Raw genomic sequence first — 20,911 nt, 5'->3', positions numbered from 1 at the left:
TTCTTGTTTAAAAGAACAACCCAGAACAAGGATTCAGAGCCATCTCTCTCAGACATCACTCAAGTCTGTGCAAAGTCTGCAAATGCTTCTCCATCTCTCCCTGCCTTTGTCCCCAGAACAAGTTGCTCTGTTAATAACTCCTTATTCAGTACTCCTCATTCCTACAGGCTGCAGGGTATGCCTGATTTCCAAGTCCCTGCTGGTACTGTCACACATTTTTCTCATTCAGGAAAGGGCATTCGAATGCAAATGAATCTCCTCTAATTAATGCAAATATGCACATCATTGCAAACATTGGTATTAATATTATGATTCATAACAAATTAGCCCTGATAGCCCCAACCCTTGTTTATACCCCTTTAGTCATGTTACCTTCACCTTTTAAGGTAAAGGCTAATATGTACTTACTAGAATATGTATTTCCTAGGAATTCAACATGACGTTTCAAATGTGCTAAGATCCTTATTAGGACTGTTACTGTTTTTCTTGGTGCTCTGGACAAAGTTGAATAGATTTTGAATGATTTACTCAACTCTATTTTTCCCACAAATCCTATGATTTTTGTGTGCACTTTTACATAACCTGAGCTTTTCCAAGTTTGTATACCCTACATCATAGCAGAAACATTTGAAATGGCAGCACAACCAAAGGATTAAACTTTATCCAGTTACCTCAAGACTCACGTGGTGCCTTTACAACACTGAGTCGCTGTGAGAACAGAATGAATTACTGTCTTTACCATGCTTATTTATATAGTCTCATATATAACTCAGTTTTTAGTTGCAAACAACAGACTCTAACTAAGCAGAAAAGGAATTTATTAAAGGACATGCGCTCACAAAATACCTGGGTGGGCCAGCAAATCAGGCTGGGAGACCATTGCTCCCTGAGGCCGCTCCAGTTCACCCTGCTTCTGGTGACACGGCCAGCAGCACTGTGCTCGTACTGCAGATGCCTGTGCTGCAGATGCCTGTGCTGCAGACGCCTGTGCTGCAGACGCCTGTGCTGCAGAACCCTGTTTATGCTGCAGGGAAAGCTGCATGTCTCTCTCCCATCTTTGCTGGAAACAGTTTTGTGGGAGGCCCTCTCATTCTCATGATACTCTTCTGAATCACAGTTACCCCTCTGATGTCCCTGAGAAGCTGGGCCTGGGATACACTGGGGTACTAGCTGCAAGAGAGGCCCAGAGAGTGACTTTTTGACTTGTACTTTGAGGAGGCAGAGTACATAAGGCTAGAAATTCCCTAAAAGCCACAAGAATGTTCAAAAGGTACCACATAGCTAGAGTAGGGATTATATTTTACACAAGTCACAACAAATACTGATCTCTCAGTACCACGTTGATGTCACCGCTCCTCATAGCTGAATTCAGTGTTCTGTCTGATGTACATCAGCTTAACAACAAATATCCCCATTTTTTTTCTTTTTCTTTTTGAGACGAAGTCTCGCTCTGTTGCCCAGGCTGGAGTGCAGTGGCACCATCTCGGCTCACTGCAACCTCCACCTCCTGGATTCAAACAATTCTCATGCCTCAACCTCCCAAGTAGCTGGAATTACAGGCACATTCCACCACACCTGGCTAAGTTTTGTTTTTTTTCAGTAGAAACAGGGTTTTGCTATCTTGGCCAGGCTGGTCTCGAACTCTTGACCTCAGGTGATCCGCCTGCCTCAGCCTCCCAAAGTGCTGGGATTATCGGCATGAGCCACCGCACCCGGCCTCCATTTTCTAACAAAATTTGATCTTATATGTTGATCAACATTTGAAAATATCCCCAAGGTTCCAAGGCTGCACTTATCAATGGATGATATCCCAGGGGGTAACAATCTGTACGAGCACATGGGGATTTTGACTTGCAGACAAACCAGGACATAGGTGCATCACAGATTTCTACAGATGGCAGGGTATGCCCGATTTCCATGTTCCCTGATGGTACTATCACATTTTTCTCATTCAGGAAAGGGTCTCTGAATGCAAATGAATCTACCCTAATTAATATAAAAATGTACATCATTGCAAACATTGCAATTATGATTGGTAACAGATTAGTGATAATATTCCTCACAACAGATCCTTCCACTTCCACATATTAATAGGCTACACTATGCATTTTCTAGTGAAAGTTTCTCCCTTCAATATGTTAATTACATCATCTGAATGAGAACTTTAGACATGCTAGGATACATTTGCACACATAATTTTTAACTACAGTTATGTTTCCCTAGGAAACTCCTTAGTCATTCATTTCCAGTCTATTGCTTAGCATCTAAAACTGACTTTGATCTTTAAAATGGCATTCAAGGCCTTACATGGCCCAGCCCTGGACAATCTACCAGTCTCACTATGCCCCTCACTCTTGGTGCCCAGAACACAAGGACCTTCTTTCTCTTCTTCCTCCTGTGACGCACCCTGCTCCTCCCACCACAGGGGTTTGATATGCTTTTCCCTACACCTTCCACCCCAAAGATCCTGGGAGAACCTTCCCCATGACCAGTCCTTGCACCACTCCTGGGTCAGGTGCATTGTGACACACACTTGCAGAACCATGAGTCTCTCTCTCAGCATTACTGGTCGCTATACTTTTGCTGATACACATACGATCACCTGATGAATACCTCTCTGCTCCTAAAGCATAATAAGCTCCCAGGGGTTAGGAACTGCATGTCTTTTTGCTCACTGCTGTGTTCCAAGAACAAGCAGGGGTTCTTGCCCATGGTAGATGCTAAAAAACATCTGATATATAAATGAATGGGTTTATGCATTTAGAGTGATTGAGTTCACCCATTTATTTATTTGCTTGATTTAACTCAGAGTTTCAAAGTATCTGACTTTTCTCTCAAAGGTGACAATGTCTCCATTTCACAGATGGGGAAACTGAAGCAGTGCTATTAAATATTCGCTAATAAATTCACATGGCTAGTACATACCAGAGATGGCCTGGGTTCAGCCTACAGCAGCTCCACTCAATAGTGCCACACTGTTGGCACACCATCCTCTGCCAGGTGCTCAAAGGAAACTGTAGAAGAAAGCAAGCCCACAATTCTGACCCTCAGGGAGCTTACTTGTGAATCGCCAAATCTTAAGCAAAAGCAGAATCACTCATTTTCTTTATTGTTTTCTTTTTAAAGGTGCTGCCACTCAGTATGCTAAGATCCCAAAGAATGACAAGATAGCCAGGGAAATGATGATGCTGATAATGGTGATGGCTAACTGCCATTGTATTACTGCTGGACACTATTCTAAGCACTCTAAGTGTACTATGTTATTTGGTCCTCAAAAACCTCCTGTGAAATAGGTATTATTATTAATCTTCATTTTACAGATGAGGAAAGTGAAGCACGGAGCTGTTAAGCTGGTCACACAGTCAAGAGTAATGCATCCAGCACACAAACCCAGGCAGTCAGCCATGGTAGCCTGCGCTGCAAAACCACGAGAGACCACACAGCATGCTGCAAGGGAGCACCTGACATTTCCAGGGGAGTCTGAGCTGAGTGCTGAGGCAGCCTATGCAGGAGGAAGGGGTGACACATGCATTAAAGGAAAGAAGAGAATGAAGGAGCCTCTGCATTCTTGGGAGGCGGTGATGAGGGTGGGGCTAAAAGTTCCCATCCTCTTATCACATGGTTGGTTACCCTGGTACCCAGCCCCCATCCTGATGCTATCCAGAAGCCCATCAAGAGTTGCCTCATTAGAACAAAAGATGCTCTGATCACTCAGGAAATTCCAAGGGATTTAAGAACTCTGCATCAGGAACTGGGGTCAAAGACCAAATATCAGGACAAAATATTATCCTAGTGCCCCTAAGTGTTTTAGGAGCTCTGTGCTGGAAACTGGGAGGCAGAGACCAAATATATATTTCATATGATATCACAACATCACAGTAATTTTACGGAATTTCAGTAGTTTAAATTTAAATAGCCATGAGTGATTAATAGCTACTGTATTGGCTGGCACAGATCTAGACAACAGAAGCTGCTCTCTAATATTAGAAACAGCAAGGCTGCTTAGCAGAGACTGTTGAGATTGGAAGGGACCTTAGAGTTTATCTGGTATAATTCTCTCATCTCACAAATAAGAAAACTAAGGCCCAAACAGAAGCAACTCACACAAAACCGTTGCAGCTAGAGAGGTACAGCAGTCTAGAGTGTTGGTCTTCTGCATCTGATCCAATGCCCTTTCCATTCCACAGGCTGCTTCTGTTACTGATGCAAAAATAGCTCTAATTTTGTTTAATTCTGGTATGTGGAATTGATGCAGCTCACAGGCAAAGCTAACTAAAGATCATGTGCTCCCCCTGTTGAGCTAGGCATCTCCAATGTCCAGCTGGTAAGTAACTATATTAGTTATCTCAGTTGCAAAACAAACAAACAACAACAACAACAACAACAACAACAACAAAAAACAGAACCCACTCTGGTTAGTTTATTAAGGAAGGTTAGGCAATTTGCACAATCTCTGAAAGGGCCAGAGAGCCAGGCTCAGAGGTGATGCAGTCAGAACTGCTGACAAATTACACCACCACTGCTCCAGTGGGGACTCAACCATGTCTGCCACTGGACTCAGGGAAAGGGGCTCCCCATCTCCAGTGCTGGGCGTAGGACTCCACCCCAGGACCTCTGTCCCTCCAAGCTGGGTATCACCACTACCACCCTCACCAGAATGCACTTCAGGTCCCACCTCTGCCCACCTACCATTCTCTTCAGAATCTAATCTCAGGCACGGGGGATCTGAGACTCTTCCTGCAAGGAAGAAAAAAACATTTATGGCTTCTACCAGATGCAGCAACCTCATAAGGCAGAAAGATCCCCCGCGCATAAGAGAATTCAAAAGAAGGCAGCGCCAACACTTAGCAAATGGCCTGTCAAGTAAATAACCCATCCGTACTAGCCTAAGACCATGGAGCTCACACAGCCCGTCTTGCTAAGCAGCATCCCTGACTCAGAGCTTTTTACATTTAAAACTACGTCTCTACATTGCAAATATCTCAAACAAGTCACCAGGGGCTCTTTTTGATTTTTTTAAATGATACATTTATTCACAGGAACATCTGTATTGATAAAGCTATGTACGGTGGGAACTAAACTATGCATCTCAATTCTCAAGTGTGGAGAGTTTCTCTTCTTTTTTTCTTTTTAAACCTGGATTTTCTCATTAATAAACTCAAATATAGCACAGCCAGGAAGACAAATAATTCTAACAAGTTTTTTCCTCAAAAGTGGTAACAGCAAGATCAGCGTGAGGAGTGAATCTGAGAAATCTTCTAAAAACGAAGTATTAGTGAAATGTGGAGCATAATCATCAAGGCCCTTCCATTCTAACATTCTGTGAACATAAGAAAAGGACTCCAAAGCAGTCCAAGTGTTTGCATCTGAAGGACGAGGAATGTTGTCTTGGACATTGACATGACTGTGATGGGGAAAGCCTGGAAGGGGATTTAATTTTTGACAAGAAATGGGAGAACATACCAACACAATATGTGACAGATTGCACTGGCAGTCCCAGAGAAGGAGCCAGCCTTGTGGACTTAGAGGGTCTCTGCATCCTAAGATGGGCTGACACCCAAGGGGAGTGGGAGTCAACACAAGGGTGCTGATGGCTAAGAACTGGGCCTTCAGAGACCTCACTAACTAATGGCCAAGCAAGAGAGACGAACCAGTGACGAGGCCGACGCCCTGGTTTGCTGAGTGGCCAGAAGACAAGATGGGTACTTGTCATCCTGGGAAAACTGCAAACCTCTATCCCAAGTACATTTCATAGCCCTGACCCCAACTCCACTCAGCTGCCCATACTTCTGGAGAGAGTCTACTGCCACGACCGACCCTCACTTAACTGCCTCCAAGTTAATGTTCACGTGCATAATTACATATTTTAGAACACACCAGGCAAGCAGAAAGAAATTAAGAGGTATTTGAGGTCTACTGTTGCTCAATACAGTGAAGCTTTCACAGCAGCTGTCTGTTTGAGAAACCCCTGAGTAGCAGGACAGACCTGGACCAGGAGGCTCCAGCTCATGGTGCAGAAGCGCAGTCATGGTTGAGGTTCAAAATTCCCAGTTTCTCTAGATTCCCACCTAAGTCTGTCAGAGTGACTTTCGAAAATGGAAATCAGATCCTGTCACTCTCCTACTTAAAACCCTTCAAGGGTGCCTATCACATTCAAAATGGAGCCCAGTCTTCATGACAGTCTGGCTGTTCCCTCTTCCTTCAGCCTCACGGAGGACTCCTTGCTCCTCCACTGGCCAGCCCCAGGCTCCCCTTCTGTTCCTCAAGCACATTTCTTTGCCACTCAGGGGCTGGGTACTTGTACTTCCCTCTGGCCCGAACAGTCCAGCCCTGGCCCTTTCCCCGGTGACCCCTTCCTCCTCACTCATCTCTGTGTCACCCACTGCCTCAAAGAGGGCCTTGCTGCCCAGCCCTTCAAACATGGCACTCACACCTGCACCCTCCATCACATCAAAGGAATGATAGTGCTTGCTTACTTGGGTTCTTTTTGTTCTTCCATTAAAAAAAATTTTATTGTAGAAACACTTAACATGAGATCTAACCTGTTAACAGGTTTTTAACTACACCATACAGTGCTGATAACTACAGGCACATGCTGTACAGTGGATCTCCAGAGCTTATGCATCTCGCCTACCTGAAACTTTATACCTGCTGATTAGCAACTCTCCCTTCCCCACCCCTGGCAACCATCATTCTATTTTTGTTTTTGCTTCTGAGTTTATTTTAGATACCTCATAAAAGTGGATTCATGCAGTGCTTGTTTTCTGTGACTGGTTGATTTCATTTAGCTAACGTCCTCCACACTCACCCATGTCATCACACACTGCTTACTTGTTTTCTCATTTACTCACTGGGATGTGAGCAAAGAGAGGGCAGGGACATTGTCTATCTTGTCACTGCTTTGATCCTGGCACCTAGAATAGTGCTTAGGGCACTTAATTTGGTATAAAAATAAATGGGTTAAATTAAATTACATGGTTACTAAGTCATTTTACATTTTTGAAAATAAACTTTATTTATCTGAACATGTTTAGGAGCCCTCTAGACATTAGACATTGTGAGGTACTATGTGGAAGATCCAGATGAGTCAGATCCTGCTGGCTACCTGGGAGGGGGCTGCAACATGTATGTGCACACATGCAAACACACTATATTTAAAGCTGGGGTCCCAAAATCCCCTAAGAATCAGAGTCACTGGGAGTGATTCACAATTATATTCATTGCTGGACTCTATCCAAATCTACTTAGCCCAATTCCCAGAAGTAGAGCTTGGGGATCTAAAGCATCCAGGAAGATTCTCAGGATCCAGGAGGCTTGGGAGACAGTGTTACCGAGGTAGAGGGAGGAAGGCTGCACAGAGAAGGCAGCATCTGAGATGAACTGAGACGGGTGGGATTTGGATATGCACTAATGGGGGAAGCACAGGCACTTCTGATATAGGGAACAAAGACGCCAGAGATGGTGAGGCATGGGGCAAAAAGCAGCATTTGGTCCCAAGTGGCAGTAGGACAAAGGGAATAACGGTGAGATGAGATGGAAAGGTAGCCTGAAGACCCACTGTGGTGGGCCCAGGAGATGAGGTTGTATAAAGTCTGGTTCTGAGGAGGGAGGGGCAGCATCAGGGCTGGGTTTCTGTGAGACTGGTGGGTGGCCATAAGCAAAGTGAAAGAAAAGCTATGAAAGGTGAGGGGACTGGGAGCAGGCTCGGACAACTGGATTGGAAAGAAAATGAAGAGCTGAATAACAACTAACATCTGCATGGAGTGTTATGGCCCCTAAAACACTTGACACACTTCATCCCATTCAAGCCTGGCAAACAACTTCCTCGAGCCAGGAACTGTGATTTCCCATTTACAGATAAGTAGTCAAGGTCTTAGAAAGGTTACGTAAGTTATCTAAAGTCACGGGTAGAAAGAGTGAAGAGCGTGCCAGGATTCAAATCCTGTTACTCTGATTCCAGAGGTAAAGTGGGACTGGGGAGTGGGGGGCAGGGAGATAAAACTAGCCTTGAGTTTCCATCATGTCCAGGCACAGAGCTGAGTGATTAGCATGTATTATTAAACCTCATCACAGCTCTGTGGGATAAGAAGCCCAGTTCACAGACAAAGGTGCATATTATTCTTTTCCTCCAGAAACAGAAAGGAAGGGGTGGATGTGAGAGATGTTAAGAAGACAAAAAGTCAGTGCGATTTGGAAAATGACTGGGTGCAGGAGCAACGATGGAAGGGGGTTCCCAGTTCCATGGGAGCCAGCGGACTTCTCTCTAGCACCCTGCCTGCATTTTCATTAACTGCCTCTCTGGGGCCTATTTTGGTTACCTGGGTCTCTTCACTCACATGTTCTTCACTTTTTATTTAAAACACTTTAGTACAAGAATATCATACAGATCCTTAGCTTCTTTCTGGTGGAATCAAAGAAAAGTTTAAAAGAAACTGATACTGCAGTCACTTCAAAGGAGATGAGTTTTCATCAGGCAGGGATAAAAGAGACCTGGGGACTCCTCCCAGGTGTCATTTCTCCCCTCTGGATGCCACTAAAAGATGATCCGCAATGCCTAATTAGGGCCGCAAAGACACACACTTTAGACTCACCTCAGGTGGAAGCGGTGTTTTAATAAGCTCATTCACTTTTTATATCACTATTAAAAACTGTTTAAACAGAAACCGACCTTTATGTTACATTTACAAAATACAAAGTTTAAAATCCCATGTAACAAAGCAAGTATTTTTTGCCTCTGAGTTGTCACCTCTGTGTTTAAAAATATATACATAATGGGCTGGGCGTGGTGGCTTATGCCCATAATCCCAGCACTTTGGGAGGCCGAGGCAGGAGGATCACAAGGTCAGGAGATAGAGACCATCCTAGCTAACACGGTGAAACCCCATCTCTACTAAAAATACAAAAAAATTAGCCTGTAGTCCCAGCTACTCGGGAGGCGGAGGCAGGAGAATGGCGTGAACCCGGGAGGCGGAGCTTGCAGTGAGCTGAGATCTGGCCACTGCACTCCAGCCTGGGTGACAGAGCGAGCCTCCATCTCAAAAAAAAAAAAAAAAAAAATATATATATATATATATATACACACACACACACACACACACACACACATACACACACACACACACACACACACAATGACTTCATCTTTCTTTCCTGGTAGACACAGAACAGGCATGTGTTTTAGCTGGTTCTAAACTGCTAAACTGAACACAGATGCTAATTAACTTCCCATTACCATGTGGGTCTTACTTCCAGGATCAAATGTGTGCCTCTCTCTTTCTGTTTCCAGGGCAGCTCAGAGCCCAAATAGGTCTAAACGGTCCTAAGGGGACACCAAAAAGACAGTGGCTCATCTTCAGCTCTCTTCCTTCTCAGAGGGAGTGCGTAAGCCTCAATTAATCCTTCATTTGACCACCTCGCTTCTTAAAGATGCAAGGCAGATTTTCTGAACGTTTCAGACATCACACAATCCAAGAAACACTTCAGATGATGGTGACCAGACTTCTTCATCAATACCAGGAATGCTACAATTAACTACAGCAAATGCAGTGATAGACTTGTGGTATCCAAGATAAAGAAAGTTAAAAATTACCCCGTGATTCATAAAATTCAAAATGCCAATGATTTTTAGCCCAAATAATAATTCTGTTCTGTTGTAGGCCTAATTTTATGGAAGGGTCAGGTATAGGGTATCAACAAGGAAAAAACCAGAAGCAGGTAATATCATTTATAATCATTTCAGAATTCAGTAAGCCACCAACTCCCATATTGCTGAAATTTGCTGCCCCTCTGGCCATTCAAAGATACTCTAGACTTCATGGAAAACCTGCACCAACCTCCAGAAGAACAAAAGACACTACAAGTGAATAGTTGTCCTCTTCTACCTTCTCTTTCATCAGAACAAAATCATGCTTCAAAAGGGCACATGTATTTCATAAAAATGTTGGCCTTTGCCATTCTAATAGGCAAAATCTATTTATTTGTGAAAAAATTTATCTTCTAAGGACTCTATTAAGGACTATATTAAGATCTCCAGAGATCTTCTCAAATAGCTTCAGGGCCATGCCAGAGGTTCACTGCCTTGTTCTATTTGCCTAAGAAGTATCAGTGGAATTATTTCCATACTTTGCATTTCCACTAGTCCTGAGAGGGTATCAAGACCTCCTTAGGACAGAAGTAGTGGCTCGGATGAACTCACACATGGTCTCTGGAGTAAATACAAAAAGTGATGATAAAATTTATCTTGCTATTTTTTTAAAAGCTAGATTCTTATTTGAAATATGTATTTGAAATTAATTAAAAGATACATATAAATAATATAGAAAACAAAATTCAGGTGAATAGTCTTCTGATTTTAAATCTGTAAGTTAAAGAGTAACAAAAAATTATCAATTGACAAATTTAATGTTTCAGCGATACTGGGAGAAGGATAGCATCAGGTCCTCTTTTAAAAGTCATATGTCCAAAGTTAAGTTATCAGCTTTAAAAAGTTAGTCTATTATAACTACAGCACTCTTTATGTTAATCCGATAGTAACCACAAGGAAAGAAATTACAGCAGATACACAAATAAGATAAAAAAAAAAAAAGAAAAAAGAAAAAAAGCTTAGCAACACAGAAAACCACCAAACCAGAGGGGAAAAAAAAACAAGAGAGGAAAAAAGGAAAAAAAGATCTACAAAACCACCAAAAAACAATTAGCAAAATGGCAGGAGTAAGTCCTTACTTACCAATAATAATCTTGAATGTCAATGGATCAAATTCCCCAATTAAAAAGACAGAATGGGTCAGGTTCAGTGGCTTACATCTGTAATCCCAGCACTTTGGGAGGCTGAGGTGGGTGGATCATGAGGTCAGGAGTTCCAGACAAGCCTGGCCAACATAGTGAAACCCTGTCTCTACTAAAAATATAAAAAATTAGCCAAGCATGGTGGTGGACACCTGTAATCCCAGCTATTCAGGAGGCTGAGGCAGGAGAATCACTTGAACCCGGGAGGCGAAGTTGCACTGAGCCGAGATCATGCCATTGCACTCCAGTCTGGGCGACAGAGTGAGACTCTGTCTCAAAAAAACAAAAAACAAAACAACAAAGGGTTTTTAAATGAGCTAAAGATCTTAATAGACATTTCTCAAAAGAAGATACACAAATGGCCAACAGGCATATGAAAAGATACTCAGCATCACCTATCACCAGGGAAATGCAAATCAAAACCACAATGAGATACCACTTCATCCCAGTTGGAATAGCTATCACCAAAAAGACCAAAAAAAAAAAAAGTCAAGTGTGGGGGCTCATACCTGTAATCCCATCACTTTGGGAGGCCAAGGCAGGAGAATCACTTGAGCTCAGGTGTTCAAAGGCAGCCTGGTCAACACAGTAAGACCCTGTCTCTACCAAAAAAAAAAAAAAATTGCTGAGCATGGTGGTGCATGCCTGTAGTCCCAGCTACCTGGAGACTAAGGCAGGCAGATTGCTTGAGTCCAGGAGGCTGAGGCTGCAGTGAGCCATGATCATGCCACTGAACCAAAGCCGGAGTGACAGAAGGAGACCCTGCCTCAAAAAAAAAAAAAAAAAAAAAAAAATGCAAACAAAAGTGTTGGCAAGGATGTGCAGATAAAGGAACCCTTTACATTACACACTGTTGGTGGCAATATAAATTAGTACAGCCACTTTGGAAAACAGTTTGGAGGTTCCTCAAAAAATTAAGAACCAAACTACCATATGATCCTGCAATCCCACTACTGGGTATACATCCAAAGGAAAGAACATCAGTATATTGAAGAAATATCTGCACTCCCATGTTTACTGTAGCGCTATTGATAATAGCCAAGAGATGGAATCAACTCAAGTGTCCAACAACAGATGCACAGATAGAGAAAATGTGGCATATACACACCGTGAAAGTTAATTATACAAATTGGATCACTCTTGTCATGCCCAACTAAATCAGAGTTGAGGGGCCAGGGAAGAAAAGCACTTGGGACACATAGCACCTGCTCCAAGAGTTAAATGTTCCACAAGCTCAGGTGCTGAAACAGCCTGCTGTAACCCTAAGACCAGTTTTACCTAGTAGCTGCTGAAATGACCTCCTGAGACTCTAACACTGGTTTTATTTACCATCATCAGTCACCAATCAGAGCTTACTATCTCTCAGAAGCCTCTCTAGTGCCAATGAGCTTTCTTTCAAAACAATACATAACATTTCTCTGTCTAATACAACTCCCAACTTTCTGTTTGCTCTCTGGACATACGGAAGACCACCTGGTCTGTATGTATGCCCTGAATTGAAACTTCTTGCTTCCCATATGTTTGTTTTTGAGACACAGCCTTGCTCTGTCACCCAGAGCTGGAGTGCAGTGGTATGATCTCAGCTCACTGCAACCTCTGCGTCCCAGGTTCAAAAGATTCTTGTGCCTCAGCCTCCCAAGTAGCGGGAACTATCGGTGTGTGCTACCACACCCAGCTAATTTTTGTATTTTCAGTAGAGATAGGGTTTTGCCATGTTGGCCAAGCTGGTCTTGAACTCCTGGCCTCAAGTGATCTACCTGCTTTGGCCTTGCAAAGTGCTAGGATTACAGGCATGAGCCACTGTGCCTGGGGCCAAATAAAATGTTTTAAATTTAGAGATTCATCTCTATATTTTATTTGATTTTGGCAATACAATGGAATACTATGCAACCATAAAAAAAGAAAGAAATTCTGTTATCTGTGACAACATGGATGGATCTGGAGGTCATCACGTTAACTGAAAAGATCCAGACATAGACAAATACTACATGATTTCACTGACATGTGGAAGCTTAAAAAAAATCATAACACAGTAGAAGAGAATAAACAGTGATTACCATAGATGGGGTAGAGAAGGAGGATAGGGAAAGACTGGTGAGGGGTACAAAGTTTCAATTAGATAGGAAGAGTAAGTTCTGGTGTTCAATTGCACAGTAGAGTGACAATGATTAATCGTAAGGTATTGTATATGATATCAAAGTTATTGTATAATACCAAATACAGCATGTTCTCACTACAAATGACAAACGCATGAGATGACAGATATGCTAACTACCCCGATTTGATCATTATACAACATAAATATATCAAAACATCAAATTGTACCCCATAAATACAAACACAAGGTGTCAATTTTTTTTAAGTCATGATGTTATCCTGCTCCACTGAAAACTACTGCCCCACCTGAGGTGGTCAGACAGGAGCAGTCAGAGGTGGGGGACGGAACAAAACAAGTATCATTCATCTTTTTTAAAATATTATTTTTTAGCTGACAAAAATTGTATATGTTTATGGTGTACAACATGTTTTGAAATACATTCATATTGTGAAACGGACAAATCAAGCTAACACATGCATTTCTTCATATACTTATCTTTTTTGTGGTGAGAAAGCCTAAAATCTCCTCTCTTAGCAATTTTCAAGAATATATCATTATTAGCTATTGTCACCCTATTATACAATAGAGCTGTTGAACTTCCTTTTTCTGTCTAACTGAAATTTTGTATTCCTTGACATTTCTTCATTCCCACTCCCAGACCTTGGTAGCTACCATTCTACTATGTCTATGAGTTCAATTTTTTTAGATTCCACATATAAGTGAGACCACATGTACACCTTTGTCTTAAAAGAGACAGTGCTGGCTGCAATTCTGAGTAAGATGGAAAATGCTGGCCAGGTGCAGTAGCTCACGCCTGTAATCCCAGCACTGTGGGAGGCCAAGGCGGGAGGATTGCTTGAGCTCACGGAGTTCAAGATCAGTCTGGGAAACATGTCAAAACCCCATATCTATTCAAAGATAAAAAAAGAAAGAAAAAGAAACATGCCTCAGTCAGCAAGAATCAAACCAAAAATCATTTACTTTCTTGCCAAAGCTAAACTAAGCTAAATTTAAACAAGCCACCCTGTTATCTATAATGAAACAGAGATTTTTATTCTGTAATCTCTTTCTCCAGGTTGGTCAGCTTTTCTTACGCAGTGTCACATTAAGAACTCCAGCCAGTAGGCGTCTTCTGAGGCCATTCCTAAGTGAGTTGTAGTAGCTGCTTCTGTCTATGATTTCTATAAGATGCAGAACTGAGCTCACTGAATTTTCCCACAGTCATCACAAAACACTAATACCAAAAATGCCCACATTTCATTAAGTGTGACGGCTCCTTCCTGCCCCCATGGCTCAGTGGAGCACTTCAAGGTTTAAAAGGAAGCATGTCCCTCCTTGCAAATGCTTAGTCTGAGATCAAAGATAGGGCTCTTGGCTTTGTGGAAATTTACGTCATTCCAGAGAAGTCGACATGACTTCCATCAATTTAAAAGATGCAGCTGATTAATTTCAGGCATGCTGTAGTTTTTTTTTTTTTTTTTTTTTAAAGCCAAACACTAAGTATTCAATACAGCCTGACAAGCCAAACTGCACATTAAGAGCTTGTTGGAGCTAATAAATGTAGTTAATCTTAGAGGGGAGGAGGAAACCTATGACAATTTCTCCCACATTTGCTCTTTTACAAAGGGAAGTATATTTTCTTTTCTTGGCCATTATAGAGTGAGAAGGATTCCTTAAGGACCATCCCTTTCACTCTTCCAACCCTCTAAGGTTTTCTCTAATGATATATTTATAAGAAAATGCCATTGCTGTCTGAGGTTACTAAGGGGCCACTCACTCCCCCTAGCAATCAGGCTCTACTTCTCTCCACCTAAATGAAACTGCTTTCTCTAAGTCTAAAGGACACTTAAGACCTTCTGGTGGCTAAATACAAGAGTTCATTCCATTAAAAAGAAAAAAATACCCACTCCACCCACCCTCTCCACCAGCTGCCCTGTCTTTCTTTCCTCCCCTTCACAGCTTATCTTCTTAAAGGAGCTGTTGCTGCCATCCCCTCACTGTTAACCCCACCATGCCCCCACCCTCTTCAACCTAGCTTCAGGGTCATTGTCCCAAAGAAACAGTTCTTATTAAGGTGTCCAGTCATAAATGGTGCTGGGTCCCATCAGGTTTGACTTCCCTCCCAAGCTGGGGGCAGAAAATACCTCTTTTTTTTTTTTTTTCTTTTCTTTTCTTTTGAGACAGAGTCTCACTCTGTCGCCCAGGCTGGAGTGCAGCAGCCCCATCTCGGCTCACTGCAGCTTTGGCCTTCTGGGTTCAAGTGATCCTCGTGTCTCAGCCACCCAAGTAGCTGGGATTACAGGTGTGTGTCAATACGCCTGGCTAATTTTTGTATTTTTAGTAGAGGCAGGATTTTTTCTCTTATTGCCCAGGCTAGCCTTGAACTCCTGGCTTCAAGTGATTTGCCCACCTCAGCCTTCCAAAGTGCTGGGATTACAGGCATAAGCCACTGCACATGGTTGAAAATACTTTTTTTTTTTTTAAGACGGAGTCTTGCTCTATCACCTAGGCTGGAGCTTAGTGGCACAATCTCAGCTCACTGCAAGCTCCACCTCCTGCGTTCACACCATTCTCCTGCCTCAGCCTCCCGAGTAGCTGGGACTAGAGGGGCCCACCACCATGCCCGGCTAATTTTTTGTGTTTTTAGTAGAGATGGGGCTTCACCGTGTTATCCAGGATGGTCTCGATCTCCTGACCTCATGATCCACCCTGCCTTGGCCTCCCAAAGTGCTGGGATTACAGGTGTGAGTCACCAAGTCTGGCCTGAAAATACTCACTTTCTAAAGAGAGCTGCAAATAAAGAGGTGAGATCCACCCCATTCTGGGAATACTGCAAGATGGAGAACTGCCTCTACTCCCAACCACCATCTTCACCACCTCTACCCCTTACTCCCAAGCTGGGAAGAGGAAAGAGGAAGAGACTTCTTGGAGTCATTAAGTTGTTTGCTTAGTGGGGTGCACTGTCATGTGATGGGAGAGGAAGAGACCTACTCCCAGAGGCTAGGGATGCCTGCAAAACTAACTTCTCATTCCCCAGTAGGATAAGCAAGAAACCTGCTAATTTTCTCTGCCCCCTACCCAAATGAGGGAAAGGAAACACAGAAGACGGCATGGCAGGGTAGAGAGAAGCCTTACTCTCCCAATAGTGCTCACTTCACAGAATGCTGATTAAGGTGACCAGTTAGAGCATCTTCCAGTACCTGCCCAAAAGGGCCTCCTGCCAGAGCGAGGGGATCCCAGCCTCAGTCACGTTAGAGCCACTTGACCACTCCCTCTCCTTCCTCCAGACCCAACATAGGAGGAAGGGTTGGAGCCCAGAAGAACGAAAGAGAGGAGGGATAGCAGAGGCAGACCCATTGTTTGCTCCAACTACAAGCCTGGCAAGGGATAAGCACATGGAAAGCTTCAAATCAAATGTCTGTTTTTGCAAGTGACAGCATTCCCAGGCATATCCAAGTAAGTGGCACATGGCAAGCTTAAGTTATTTGCTGAATAAATGACTGTACAACTTCTTCCCAACCTGCTTCACCCCTCTTGTCCTTTCCGTCTCATCTCATTCATTCCCTGCTAGCACTAATGTTTGTTGAAGGTTGATCCTATACAAGTTTCTGAATCTAATCATTGATAGGTGACTAAGACATGATCCCTGACCTCAAGAAATTTACTATAAAAAATAAGAGTACAAATTTGCATCCACTACAAGGCAATAAGGGAACAGTACAATGGGAGTTATACAAAGCACCAAAGACATTAAATAAAAAACTCGAACTACTCCCTGAAGTGATAATACATCCAGATTCTTCTGATCAGTTCAAATATGGAATGTTCATGCCTGCTTTCCCATGACTGCTGGTTCTTTGTCCTTCCTGCTAAAATGTATCTACCCTTGCTGTGTCGAAGATAGCAGTTCACACTCTACTATCTGTGGAGTAAGTATGGATGGTCCTGGAGAAAGCCAGGACCATCCATATTCCTTGAGTAGGGGGGAAGCCGAGGAGATTTCATGTGCAGCCTTGGATGAGGCCTTGGAAAAGAGGTCAAAGAGGACAAGGACTGCATGGCCTTACTCAGAACACCACCATATCCAGTGCAGAGGAAATTTGGTTTTTGGTGGGATTAAAGGTGATGTCAATTATGTACACTTCCTCTCAAAGAGCATCTTACCAGTAGGGAGATGGCCACGTATTGTAGAGAACGAAACCAACATAACATTTACCCAAAAATCACATTGAGTTTACAGACTGTTCATTATCAGGCTATTAGACAGTATTAACTAGCATTTAGAGATATATACTTGCAGAAAGCAAATCGCTTTACATAATTTCTGGTTTCCTTGTCATCTTTAGCTTGCAGTCTTTCAGTAACCATTTCTGCTTCCCTCAATATTTTTGACAAGCATTTTAATGATCATTATTTACCATTATTAGAGTAATACATGCTCAATATTAAAACATTTAGAAAACACAGCAAAATTGATAGCAGACAAAATATGCATATTCTTAAAACTATAGTGCTATTATATTTCCATTTAACTTCTATTATATTTAATAGCTATTTGAAATTAATATGTCCCATAAGCCAACTCTGGTAAAAATCACCAATAAACTAGGATATAAACTGTCATCTGTAATCTCTTTCAATTATGAACAAGGTTGTATCTTCACAACTATAAAGCAACTGAAAGATTCCACTTAAAAAGACTAAATTCAGTGGAGGGAAAATTGGTTAAGGGGGTTGTTTAATGTCTGAATACAAGCTGGCACTCCTAATTTTTCATTTAGTTTTTCCAGCAGCCTAGTAGTTGGAATTATACTTGTCTGAGATCTTAGGTAACTATCACTTCAGAAATAAGCCACTTTAAACATTGATTTCTTTAATTGCTTAATCATATGTGATTCTGGGAAACACAAAAAAAACTAGTGTTAGCAACGTTTTCTTGACAAGTATATATATATACAAATGCCATTATTTATCAAGATATTTAACAAGGATTTTCCATTCAGTCTTTCATAATAGACATGCTATTCAATGTTACCTAAAATAAAAATTATTGGCTTACCTGATTAAGAACTTATGCAGTCCAACATCAAAATACCTGTTCAAAGGAGACATAGACAGGCATATCAAGAAAAGATATTTATAGTAATGGTAGACTAGACAACTATCTATATAATTTAAATTCATAGCATGAATAAATGGATTGCTCTACCACAGGAATTCTCAAGATGTGGCCGCTGGAGCAGCAGCATTCCTGGGAACTTGTTGGAATTGCAGCTTCTCAGGCCCCACCTCAGACATACCAATTCCAAAATTCTGGGGATGGAGCCCAGCAATTAAACTTAACAAGCCCTCCAGGAGATTCTGGTGCAGAAACACTGCTCTCTAGTAGCGTAAGTGTCTCAGCAAGGGTAAGCTCTCTCTAGAAACAAAGGCCATGAGAGTGGATCTCCCAGGTACCTTCCACTTTTCCAATAGATGAGTCCGTTTGTAATATTCATGTCTCAGATGTTCATTTAAAAAATATATATGTATACAAACACACACACACACACATATATATGTATATGTATATGGTTTTTTTTTTTTTTTCCTTGAGACAAGGTCTTGCTTTATCACCCAGCCTGAAGTGTAGCAGGGCGATCACACTCACTGCAGCCTTGACCTCCTAGGTTAAACCAATCCTCCAACCTCAGCCCCCAGAATAACGGTGACTACAGGTGTGCACCACCACATCTGGCTAATTTTTAATTTTTTTAGAGACATGGTCTATGTTGCCCAGGATGGTCTCAAACTCATGGGCTTGAGCAATCCTCCCACCTCAACCTGCCAAAGTACTGGGATTACAGGTGCAAGCAACCGCACTCAGCCCAAAATATGTTTCAAAAGCACAACACCACACTAGCCAAAGAGAAGAAGGCTGGGGGGGGGGGTGGTGGGGCAGGGAGAGGCTGGTGTGGCAGTGGCCTTCCAAGCCCCACCTAGTTGTAGTCCCTGGAGCTTTCCACCTGAGAAAACAACCCTGTCCCATCTCTGGGTCTGCCCTGGGCAGGGGATTGGAAGAGCTGTAGCTCCATGCACTAGCTGGGGAGCCTGTCATTGTGCTTGAGCCTCATACCAGGCATCCCACAGCACTGGGCTATGGCAGACCCTTGAAGTCACAGCCTTTTCCTGACACCACCAAACTGGTACAGTCCATATAAATGACGCTGTTTGGTTTCTCTAACTAGCATGCTTGTTCCTCCTGAAGCTCTGATCATGTAGCCAGTGCCCTTCTCTCCCTTTGGGTCAGAGTGTGAGTAAAAAGACCAGGTGGCCAGTGTAGTCTCAGCTACTCGGGAGGCTGAGGCAGGAGAATGGTGTGAACTCGGGAGGCAGAGCTTGCAATGAGCCGAGATTGCGCCACTGCACTCCAGCCTGGGCGACAGAGCAAGCCTCCATCTCAAAAAAAAAGAGAGAGAGAGAGAAAAAGACCAGGCAGCCAGAATCATGATGATATAGTCCCCTAGACAGAATCACTGCTCCCAGCACCTAAAGGGTGGTGGTTGCATCCCACCCACGAGTCTCACCTCTTGGGTTGCCAACCTGACTGAGTAGGGCCTGAGTTAATTCTGTCCCTTTCAGACAAGGGGTAATGGACACAGGAATTCACCCTCGAGGGGGGTCTGACTGTCCAGACCCCACCTGTCCCTAGCTTCCAGCTCCACCCTTGTCTCATCCCTGGAACATCCCATCATGCCTGGTACCTCGCCACCTGACATTTGACAGGTAATTACTGTCATTCCCTGTGGGATACCTTTAAATGACAAGATTCTTTTATGTACTTAAGTATCTGTTTACAGACAATGGACACAGCACAGGTGAGAATAAAGAAACTCAAAGCCAGAACATGACAGATCTCATTTACTATATCACTGACCTAAAATAATTACATAATTCAGGAAAAACGGGATTAGAGATATATAAATTCCATTTATTCATAAGTCTTCTGCACAGAGCTCTTCTCTAAAGAGAGATCTACCTGTAGGGAGAGGTGATGTGTTTCATTTGAATTTTACATTGACCTGGAAAAGATGCTAAGTTCTTTCTAAAATTACATTTAACACAAACTTTTCAAAAATAGAAATGATCCCTTCTCTTAACCAAAACCAAGGCTACCTTGCTCAGCCCCATAAATAAATATCCACACCACAGACAGCAATTTTAAGGTTGCCACATCTATAACATGGGAGGTAGAAGTATGTGTAGATTAAAACAAAGATTTCAGCTTCCTTCACTCATCCAAAGCTTGTAGAGCCTTTTCAATGACATTAGGAACAGAGAGCAACAGACTCTATTCCAGGAATCACAGAACAAAGCAGACATGGAAGAAATCAGAGATCCGCAGTATATAGCGGGGTAGGAGGAAGGCACTGAAACAGTAATGAAAAACCTGATAATAATGAGAAATTATATTTATTGTTTAGAATGTGGCAAGTACTATGTTTGGTGCTCACATACACATGCCGGTGAGGCAGGTACTGGTATCCCTGGAGCTGACAGCCAGTAGAAAACAAAGCTGGAAATCAAACTGAACCCTAAAATGCATGAATTACTTGTTCTTCCCAAGTACCCCACTAAAAGCAGGGTTCTCACTGCTTTTCGTTATTACTAATTGAAAATGACTGCTCATGTTAAAAGCTGATGTCTTCCCGCTTCCACTTCATTTCTGCTTCTCCCAGCACGGCTGCCCTGCTCCAGGGAAGCCCACCTGCTTCTTCTCCCACCTGCTTCTTCTCCCACCTGCTTCTTCTTCCCAGGTTCCACCCACCTCCTTGGTCTCAGCTAGCCAGGCTCCACAAAGTGATAGAAGTTCAGGTAAGTGGAGACGTACATTATTTGTCCTTCTGTTTCTGGATGACTATCAGTTTTAAAAAAATAAGGTTCACCCAACTCATGCCAACACCATCATTCTCATTCAACCTAGCCATGACCTCCAGGGGATGATGTGGTTGGTAGTCAACTCATTTCTTTCCATTTCCAGGTGCCCTT

The 20,911-nt window shown here is 42.7% G+C and overlaps 1 protein-coding gene across 8 annotated transcripts in view; it reads right to left on the bottom strand.

The window, feature by feature from the left end:
* HHAT (hedgehog acyltransferase) overlaps nt 1-20,911 on the bottom strand; it is a 346,361-nt gene that overhangs the window by 142,529 nt on the left and 182,921 nt on the right. For all 8 annotated transcript variants that reach the window (XM_023198313.2, XM_023198317.2, XM_023198312.3 and 5 more), the window contains one exon: nt 17,943-17,978. In XM_023198313.2, the coding sequence (XP_023054081.1) occupies nt 17,943-17,978 (36 nt within the window). The remainder of the gene's footprint in view (nt 1-17,942; nt 17,979-20,911) is intronic.

This window comes from Piliocolobus tephrosceles, chromosome 1 (genome assembly GCF_002776525.5).
Source record: "Piliocolobus tephrosceles isolate RC106 chromosome 1, ASM277652v3, whole genome shotgun sequence".
Classification (NCBI taxonomy): domain Eukaryota; kingdom Metazoa; phylum Chordata; class Mammalia; order Primates; family Cercopithecidae; genus Piliocolobus; species Piliocolobus tephrosceles.
The sequence above is the reverse complement of the archived record's forward strand: the minus strand, read 5'-3'. Positions and strand labels throughout refer to the sequence as shown.